General features: G+C 33.7%; 1 protein-coding gene across 1 annotated transcript; it reads left to right on the forward strand.

The window, feature by feature from the left end:
- Nucleotides 1–3,823: 3,823 nt before the first annotated feature.
- LOC100813942 (histone acetyltransferase GCN5) lies at nt 3,824–10,896 on the forward strand. The gene is made up of 13 exons (XM_003520532.5): nt 3,824–4,525; nt 5,488–5,552; nt 5,817–5,897; nt 6,126–6,197; nt 6,687–6,855; nt 7,805–7,848; nt 8,050–8,149; nt 8,557–8,625; nt 8,932–8,980; nt 9,711–9,829; nt 10,007–10,100; nt 10,303–10,444; nt 10,546–10,896. Exons 1-13 carry the CDS (start codon nt 3,962–3,964, stop codon nt 10,607–10,609), a joined length of 1,632 nt encoding a protein of 543 aa, XP_003520580.1. The 5' UTR covers nt 3,824–3,961; the 3' UTR covers nt 10,610–10,896.
- Nucleotides 10,897–11,093: the final 197 nt, after the last annotated feature.

The following is an 11,093-nucleotide window of genomic DNA, read 5'->3' on the forward strand; positions in this document are numbered from 1 at the left end:
CCTAGCTCTTTATTTCCATTAAACTATAAAACAAATTAATTTCATTCTCCGAGAACAAATATGGCCCATGTCCTTTATTTTTTATTGTGCCATATAAGTCATTTAATGCTTTTTTTAACAACTTATTTATTTATTTAAATTAAAACTTGTTTATTGATTTATAGTATAATCACTATTGGAAAATAGTAACGTGGAAATAATTTACATAAATGATATGACACTTCAGTTTATTAGACACGTTAGCGACTTAAATTCATTTAAATTTCCAATATAAACAAATTAAGACTAATATTAATAAGTGTCTTTTTGACTAATGAATTAAAAGCAAAAAAGTTATAAAAAAAATTATCGTTGATGTATTATTACTGAAATTTCCAATACATCTTAAACTTGATTTTAATTTAAACACTAGCTAGGACTTGTGATTTATAAATAAAGAAATAAAAAGCTTCTTACTATTCATTTATTAGCTAACGTCTTCGACAAGTTTCATAAACTAAATATGAAAGTGAGTTTGATTGGAAGAATATTAACATTCATACCAGGGGTTTTAGAAACCCAAACAAACGGCATGCAGGACACGGTTTTGACTATAGTGCTGAGATGCTTTAGGAGTGAGTGATCAAAATCAAAGGTTGTGAAGACTACTACTCTACGTGTATCTTAGGAAATTGTTGTCTTCCAAAATGCACTGCATGACTAACTAGCTACCATAATTGGGTATAGTAGACGACGGATATTGGTGTAATTGACTAACACCACCCACCACTTACATTTCATAGTGGGTCCCAATGTAAAAACTTGCCCAATTCTTTCCCTAAAGTCCTAGCTAGTGTCAAACTCATTACAAAACAGAGAAAGAAAGAAATATTGATGCTCTTTGCAATAGTACCCCTTTTGCTTTTCTGTTTCAGTGAATCAACTTTCACCACCTATTATCAACCCTAAACTCATTCTTGGTCACTAACTTTCCACTAGTCTGGCGTAAATTCAATACACTGTATTAGTTCAAAATGTCACGGTATGATTGTGTGTAGAATGAGTGATAAAGCTGTAGCCCAACTATGAGAGACTATTGCCTTTTTTTTTTAAGAAGGAACGTATCTGTTAATTTGTAGTCCACATACATAAACAATATTGTGAGTGCAGTTCTATGTTTAACCTTTTTCTTTAATCACAGAATATAAGCTTTTTCATGGCTGAGAATGTGTATAATTTTTAAAAAATTACTGATACTGTTCGCGGAAGTATATAAAAAATAAGAAAATGATTAATATACGGACACCGTAAAGAGTTTTTACACTATAATTGAATATATATATATATATATATATATATATATATATATATATATATATATATATATATATATATATATATATATATATATATATATAATTTGTTATTTTTACAATTATTATTTTAAAATTCATATTTATTATAATTTTTTTATTGATTGATGATGTAAAAAAATTATATTGACAGTGTAAAGAAATCAAACATAAAAAATAATTAATTTAGAGTTTTTTATGTTTAATTATAAATTATCATACATCTAAACGTAATTTATTTTTGTAATAAATATTTTAAATATTATACTAAAGACAATTTTTAATCAATTAGTAATATTACATTAATAATGTATTAATATTAAACTCATAAAATATTATACTAAAGACAATTTTTAATCAATTAGGTATATGTTTTTTTGAAAGTAATTTGCGTACCATTAATTATTATTTTTTATTTTATTACATTACAATTTTATTTTCTTCCTTTATTCTTCGTGAGAACTAATGTTTAATCTATCATATGTGCAAGAATCATAACATTAAAATAAAGGGTTTCGAATATAAAAATAACTTTTCTGAAGGAACAAAGGGGGTTCGATGAGCACAGAAATTGAAATGAAAACGAACCTCATTGGCTAAAGATACGGCATGGAGGATTTAGTGTTTCCAGAAGAACAAAGTGGTTTAACAAACAAAAGGAATTAAAAACGAAAGAAAATCACATTTCCAGAAGAGAGAGTAAAAAAAATGGAAATAACAATGTTTACAGAAGAACAAAGGGATTTGACGAAATGAAGATTATTTGAAAAATAAATAAATGAAAAATAATAAATTTACATACCAAATAAAAAGGAAAAGAGTACAACAACAACAACAACGCCTTATCCCACTAGGTGGGGTCGGCTCAACTTCCACCATAATGTTCTATCAAGTATCATACTTCTATCCAAACCATTAATTTCGAGATCCTTTTTGATAACCTCTCTTATAGTCTTTTTGGGTCTTCCTCTGCCTCGAATTGTTTGTCTTCTCTCCATCTGGTCTACTCTCCTCACTACAGAGTCTACCGGTCTTCTCTCTACATGCCCAAACCACCTAAGTCTATTTTTCACCATCTTCTCTACAATAGGCGCTACTCCAACCCTCTCTCTAATAGCTTCGTTTTTAATTTTATCCTGTCCAGTCTTACCACACATCCACCGCAACATCCTCATCTCCGCTACACCTACTTTATTCTCATGTTGGCTCTTGACCGCCCAACATTCTGTTCCGTACAAAATCGCCGGTCTTACCGCAGTCCGATAAAACTTTCCCTTTAGCTTGATCGGTACCTTTGCATCACATAACACCCCCGATGTTGAAAATAGCAAAAGCCACGTATGAATATTTAAAAGAATAGTACACAAGTTCATTTAAAAAAACACAAAGAATAAGGTTTATGCTATATACATTTCCTGTTTACTAAATACACATTCCTTCCCTTTTTTAACAGTTAATTTAGTTAAATAACCTTCTCTTTTCAAACATTTTCCTTTCCCTCACACACTCCCCTCTCACAACCCCTCTTATTTTATCAAATCTTCCTTCCTTTCATAACACTCCATCCCCCTTTGTTCCCTCATCGCGTCAATCTCTTGCTCTGACATTAGGATTTTTTATCCTCCAAAACTCCAAAGCAATACATTTACGCCTGCAACAGTTTCCACCACTTTCATTTCCAATTTTATCTCTGCTCATTTACATAACATAATTGATGCCTCAATGGTGTTATATATATATATATAGCTGTGCAGGACTGGATCTTAATTTTCTCCAACTGGATGCAAACAGAACATACTTTTCAGAACTCAATCTAATCACATTTTGAAAAGTACTTTTTGGGATGTTAAAAAATAAGACAGTGTTGCAAAAAGTACTTTCTAAAATGTTTAAAAAACAAAACAGTGTTATGGAAAGTATTTTTTGGAATGTGATTATATTGAGTTTTAAAAAATATTTTTCAAAATGTTGAAAAACAAAATACTGTTATGAAAAGTAATTTTTCAAATAGTATGCTCACACTTATTTTTATAAAGAACGCTTCAGAATTGAAAAAATAAATCTCCATATACCTCACCATACATGGTTTTGTGATTGTCATGTTTTCCATGTATGATGAAATTGAACAAAGTTAATGTGGTATCGGTATTAAAGCATTTTATTTATATCATGAAATTTAGTATAGGGGTGTAATGGAACAAAGTTAAGGTAAAATTCTAATACCTTTGAAAGATAAAAGAGGAAGAAGAGTGAAAATGGATGAGAAAGATTTAGAGAACAACGGAGATGGAGTATTATAGAGAATAGGCTTATAAACTTTTATTTTATATAAAGGGTAGTTCGGGTACAAAGGATATTTATGGCCCTAAAAATTAAAATTCAAAAGAGAAAGGGAGTGTATTTATAAAAAAAAGGAATCTGAAGAAGAATATTCTGAAAAGCCCAACAAGCCCACCGAACTGAAACTAAATTCATTCATCTTGACCAAGATCAACGAAAGTTTTACAAAACCAACGCCGAACAAAGGACCAACGTGTTGGCACTGCAAAGTGCAAACAAGCTCGATCACTTGAATAACTCAGTCGAAGATTAGATTCAGATTCACGGCGAAAGAACAAAACCCTAAAAAAATGGATTTCCACGGCGGAGGACCACTCCGTTCCCGCAGTTCCCAGTCCCCTTCTCCCTCTCACTCCGCCTCCGCCTCCGCCACCTCCTCCATCCACAAGCGCAAGCTCGTGTCCGAGGACCACGCGCCTCCCTTCCCCCCCTCCTCCTTCTCCGCCGACACCCGCGACGGTGCCCTCACCTCCAACGACGACCTCGAGAGCATCTCCGCCCGCGGCGCCGACTCCGACTCCGACTCCGAATCCGAGGACGCCGTCGTCGACGACGACGAGGACGACTACGACAACGACAACGACAACGACTCCTCCATGCGCACCTTCACCGCCTCCAGGCTCAGCAACCCTCCCTCCGCTCCCCGCAACACCAAGCTCAAGACCGAAAACTCCACCGTCAAAATTGAGAATTCTGACGGCGCCAAAGACGCCGGAGCCGTCGGATCTGGCGCCGCCGCCGCCGCGGGACCGGTCCCCGGGATTGTGGTTAAGGAGGACCCGACTAAGATTTTTACTGATAATTTGCAAACCAGTGGGGCTTACACTGCCAGGGAGGAGAGTCTCAAGAAAGAGGTAATAAGCACTTTGGTGTCTGGTTCATGCATTTCGTGAATAAATTGATTAATTGTTTTAATGTTATGTTTTGGAATTGTTTTGAGACTCGATTATTACTGTGTCAACCAATCAGAAATTGTTAATTGTGCTGACTTTTACATTACAATTACAGTGACTATTTAAAAGTCATCCCTAACATGATTTCTAGAAATTAAACTCTAATTCGTTTAGGTTCTGATCAGTTCGAAGGAGGGGAGGACATAGATTTTAATTGAGGAGAAGGGGAAGGGAAGTGGGGGATTTTGATTAGACACATTCCCTTTGGTTAAGAGAAGGGAGGGGAGAAGAGGAATTTTAACGGAAGGAAGTTATGGAGGTTAAATAACTCTTTTCTTGTTTGGTTTAGAGGGAAGACGTTTACTATCTTTTTAGTCCCTAAACTTTTTTGGATATTTGTTTTTTTTTTTTTTTAAGTGTATGCTTGGATACCAAAATTAATTCTAATATCTAGTTGAAGGCTAAAGCAACCAATATTTTGCTTCAACTTTTTCAATTTTCCACCATTATTTTCAGGGTCAAAATTGATTTTAGGAGGTATCCAAACACACTATATATAGTATATGCATTGACAGTGTAAATGGGATTTTACATTCTCATCCAATCACAAATTACAAATCAATATGTGTGGTAAGTTAGTTTATTTTTACAATGACTACCTTAAAAGTCATAACAATGATGATTTTTTAATAGTTGACATTGTTAGTGCATTGAAATTAAACTCTAATGCATTTGTTGAATATGAATATTTACTTACTTTACTTGTCGATGACTATAATTATTTGGTTCAATGTAATGTGATGGTTTCGCATTTGGGGCATTTTCATTGCTTTAGATTTAGATGAATAAATTGTTACAAACTGTTTTGAGGTGTAGGTGTTCATGGTTGTGACTAGGTTTGGTTGATTTTTTTTTTTTTTCAGGAGGAAGCAGGAAAGCTCAAATTTGTATGCCTTTCAAACGATGGTGTTGATGAACATATGGTTTGGTATGTATGTCTCTTTACTCTAACATTTATGCTGCCATGCCTGGTTAGATAGATAGTTTAACTGCTAATTTTTCCTAACACTTCAAATTCAATCATGCATGCATATAAGTTGTACATTACCCATTGTAACTGGGTAAATGAGAATATGAGATTCAGTTGGCAATTTTCTGTTTTAGATTAAAAGCTTGGCAAATTTTATTATTAGCAACATGATCAATTGATCGTTAATGATAATAAGTTCCACTTTTGTTATTTGTACCTTAGGTTGATTGGATTGAAGAATATATTTGCTAGGCAACTTCCCAATATGCCCAAGGAGTACATTGTCCGACTTGTTATGGATAGGTAATGTTAACAATCTGTTGTTTGGTATATTGAGATATTTCGTATATAAATTTTAGTTTGCAGGCATGGTCAGTTTTGTGAACTAGTTAATTAATCAAATAAGAGTTTTAAAATGTATCCTAGACTTTTCCCCTGAACAAGTTCTTTTAAACAGGTTCCCTTGTTATACTTGAGTTTTCTTTCTTCTTTTCTTTATAATCACAAATTCTTTTTATGTTAAATTTGTAGGAGCCATAAGTCTGTAATGGTTATAAGGCGCAATCACGTTGTTGGAGGCATTACATATCGCCCATATGCTAGGTAATAATTTGTCTCCATATCTTTTCTTCAAATTCCAATAGTCTGTTTTTCGTATCAGAATTTTCTTATATTATGACATACTTATTTTGTTATTGTTCCTATATTAATGTCTGAGAACTGTAAATTTTACAATAGTTATTATCAAAGATTAGCTAATTAAAAAGGTGAACTTTGTTTGTTTTAATTGTGAACTGTTGTGTTTTACATTATCTAATGCAAATTTCTGTTTTGGTTGCACATGGTAAAAACACTTCTATGTTCTCAAAGTACATAAACTTAATAATCTGGGATTGAGCTCGACTAATATTTTTATAGAAAAATCTCTGAATATAATCAATAGATATTATATTTCCTTGTTTTGTCTCTTTATATTTTTCTCTTGCCTACTTCTGTTTTATACTCCCCCCCCCCCAAAAAAAAAAAAGCTTTACTTGCTAGGTTATTCTGTGGGGTTTTTTGGTTAATGCTGTTGTGCATTATGATTGATAGCCAGAGGTTCGGTGAGATAGCCTTTTGTGCAATTACAGCTGATGAGCAAGTAAAGGGTTATGGTACCCGATTGATGAATCACTTAAAACAGTTTGCACGTGATATGGATGGGCTGACACATTTCCTCACATATGCTGACAATAATGCTGTTGGCTATTTTATCAAACAGGTTCGACTATTTATATTTAAGACCCTTATCATCTTGGTAGATATTGCTTCTTTTATGTATTAAGTCAGAGCCCCATAGTAAGATTCTGAGAGAAATTGTTACTTTCTGAAAACAAATTTATTGGGTTTGAAAACAAGTTTTCAGGTCTGTTTTTCCTAAGTGCAACTTTTCTAACTTGTTACAAAAAGTAATGCATTTTTCAAATAGGTATCCTAAATATTACTCTCTTTGCCACATGGATTGCACCAGTTCATGAGGCAGGAAACAAATTGAAGTATTATGCATATTTCTAATATCACATTGCACCACCTGTTCCAATAGGAATAGTACAACCATGTGTATTATAGAAAAACAGGGTGACATGGCTAAAGGGGCTGACAGTACTTTGGTATTGGTATTAATTAGAAAAAGGCCTAATTTGGGTTAAAAAACTGTTTACTGTCTGACAATGGAGATTTTCTTTGTGGTCCTTGTTGGCTTGGTTAAAGAAGAGATACATCTAGACTTCATAAGTTGGCATTATACAGTATGTTTTATAAGTTCCTTACTGTGAAGGCCAACCTATCCTTTACTGGAATATATACCTTGTACCTACAAACCCATTTTAAAGCCCTGTTTCCCAAGTCTAGAAAATAATTGTCGGGTCATTGTGAACTGATTTGTTTGATTAGTGGAGGCCATCAATTTTAGTTCTCCTAAAAGAAACTTTCACACAGGTGTGTTTCCTGGTTAAGTTTATCTTATCTGATTGGTATAGGAATCTTTATCTTGTCCTCAGATACAGTAGGAGTGATGCAGGAATCTGTATATTTCTTTTGGTTTTATCTTTTGATTCTCTTGAAGGTATTCTGTACATTTGTGGGTGGGGTGGGGGGGCTATAAATGCCTGCCTGTTGAATTAACTGGATTCTGTTTTGGATATTGTGATGATATTTGATTCTGTTTTCAGGGATTTACAAAAGAGATTCACTTGGAGAAAGATCGATGGCAAGGGTATGATTGTACTTAATATTCTTGTCCGAAATCTATGAGCAGCCTGCCCCCTAGGCTATTCATTTTAATAATTTATTTCAAGGATTTTTATTTAGATTCTAAATTTTATACCCCATCGAATAATAATTTCATCATTCACCATTTACTTTTGTATGCTGTATACCATCTATGAGAATATATTTTAAATAATTGTCATTTCAGTTATATAAAGGATTACGATGGAGGAATTCTCATGGAATGCAAGATTGATCCAAAGCTCCCTTACACTGATTTGTCAACTATGATCCGTCGTCAAAGGCAGGTAAGATGATTTCTATTTGCTAGTTTTTTTTTTCTTTGCATTATTTGAGATACTCCAAGATTAGTGCATGATAAGATATACTAATGAAAGTTTTAAATAAAAATTTTAATATATTTCTTTCAGTTAAGTAAACTTGTTAACCTATTTTTTACTTAAATTGAGTTTTACTTGCTATAGGTTTATCTCTCACCTCATATGCTCACTTTCTGCTAAAGGGTGTGTAGGGGGGTGTCAAAAACTTTGCAGCTGAGAATTGTGATAGAATGGGATCTGATTTGTTTTGCATGTATATTATCTTCATTTCTATCTGATGTGTAGCATCTGTCTGCTAGTTTTTATTGTCAATCGTTTTTACCATATTTTTCTCAATTCATGGTGTTTTAAGTCATTATTGGTTGTAATTGTAGGCAATTGATGAAAAAATCAGAGAGCTGTCAAACTGTCACATCGTTTATGCTGGAATTGATTTTCAGAAGGTACAAGGCATTCTCAATTTTCTGTGTTTTCATCATTCATGTATAGCATTTAAATTTTACCTATATTAAGTGATTTTGTTAAATTTGGATTGTATTGTCAACTCAATTCAGATTTGCATTTGACATATTTGCACAATTACACTGCATATTTGCTATTTCAAAGTTGTGTGGCGCTAGGTTAGAGGATCATGCATTATATTGGGGGTGAGAGTCACATTTTGCTTCCCATTTCATTTCATATATTAGTAAAATCATTGAGCATATGGAATATTAACTTTTTTCCCTCCTGATTAACACAATATGCAGAAAGAAGCTGGTATTCCTAAAAAAATTATTGATGACATCCCTGGTTTGAGTAAGTACTTAATTCCCAATCTGAGTTTAATAACTTGGCAGTAATTTTTGTTTGGTACCTACGGGAAAAACTATGCATTACCTGTCTTTGAAGATAGCATGCTTGGTGTCAATCTTTGTTATTTTTAGGTTTGCTAACTTTTGCTGAGATGTCAACCTCCTGTCCAAGTTCCTGTGCACAGGGGCTAACCTTTTTGCTGCTTAATGCTTATGACCTTGGTGTCAATCTTTCCCTATGTTACCTCGCTATAACTTTTTCATTGCCTCATACATTTGTTGTAGTTTTAGTGTTGATTTTGCATATCTAGATCAGTTTTCCTGTGATCTATGTAGGAAACCAGTGCTATGTTTGAAAGTTCTTTGAGCAAAAGGAAGGGAAGTCGCTTCCCTTGCTTTGGAGCCAAAATTTAAATAGTAGAGTGACATTATTTTTCTTTATTCAATTTAAAATACACCATGCCTTGAAACTCCAGTGGTAAGGATGGGGAGAACGCATCCCCTTCTTGTCTCATTCTCTCCTTAAAATTTTTCCAAACATGGGCTAGGTAACTTTATCCTCCCCCTGCCCTCCTTACCTCCCATCCAAACATGGCATAATAGATTTGTTTATCAACTGGGATGTTGTTAAAATATTGGCCCATATTGTCCTTATGAGTGAGATGGTTTGTTTTTGCCTGCCATTGATAATTTCCTGATTAATGTTTATGTTGAATCACTGAATGCAACGATAGGAGAGGCTGGGTGGACTCCTGATCAGTGGGGTCATTCACGATTCAGAACTTTAAATGTTTCTTCTGACAATGCTACTAATCAAAAACATTTGAATGGGTTTATGCGTTCACTTCTAAAGGCAAGTTTCTTAGATGTTCTTCACCTTGACTTTAATTTCCATTGGAAACACTGCAAATTCCACAAAATCATTGATAAGTAGATCCTTATTCTTGGCAAATCAAAATACGCATGAGACCAGAATAATTAGTTGGTTGGGAACTTGATTCTTAAAATTGGTTTTCATATTTTTGAGCAGTCAATGTTCGATCACGCTGATGCTTGGCCATTCAAGGAACCAGTTGATGCACGGGATGTCCCTGATTATTATGACATCATCAAAGATCCAATGGGTAATGATCTGTATATTTCATATTAAATTTACCTTTATCTAGAAGCATGATAATTGCCTTAGCTATCTGTTTTATTAATCACATTCATTTATATGATTTACTCCCTTCGCATCTATTTCTTACGTTTCATTCTGGAGCTAGTTTTATCTTATGAAAAGTCTTATCATCTAATGTCTATAATATATTCGTAATGTGAGCGCAGATTTGAAGACAATGTCTAAGAGGGTGGATTCAGAGCAATATTATGTAACATTTGAGATGTTTGTTGCGGATGCCAGAAGAATGTTTGCGAATGCACGCACCTATAATTCTCCAGAAACCATTTATTACAAATGTTCTACAAGGCATGTGCTCGTGCTTCCACCTCCTGGATGGGTGTGACGTTTCTTACATTCGTAGATTTTTTTCCAGTGATGTTTCTTACATACCTAGATTTTTTATGCAGGTTAGAAGCCCACTTTCAAAGCAAAGTGCAAGCAGGCCTCCAGCCTGGTACCAAAATTCAGTAGGGACACTTCAATAGACCCAAAGATGTTATTTTTGTATATAGTTAATTTTCCCCAACTAATTTATTATTTCATAGTAGTTGTTACTTTAGCCAATGCTATCCAGCGTAGTTGCGTGAATTGCGTTATCCCTGTTAGTCTTGTGCTTGGGCAAACAGTTGTTCCATAGCATAAATTATATTGTGGGATTAAACTAGGTGACAGGCTGGTTGTTAATATAGTCGCTCTAATTGTATTTTCTCATTGTTCATTGGAATTTGTTTTCAATAGAAAAATTAAACCCTGTCCCAGATCCATTTTTTTGTAATTACTTATTGATATTACAAAAATTTAAAATTTTGAATTAATTGAACGGCTATGCCTGTTTGTTCAAATCGTCAGGTGAATTATACTTTCATGTTTGGCCAAGCAAAATAAAAGGAACTTTAATGTTTTTATAATTACATTGATTAAAGGAATTATTGAAGTTATATTGTTTAGATCAGAA

This window comes from Glycine max, chromosome 3, assembly GCF_000004515.6.
Source record: "Glycine max cultivar Williams 82 chromosome 3, Glycine_max_v4.0, whole genome shotgun sequence".
Lineage (NCBI taxonomy): Eukaryota > Viridiplantae > Streptophyta > Magnoliopsida > Fabales > Fabaceae > Glycine > Glycine max.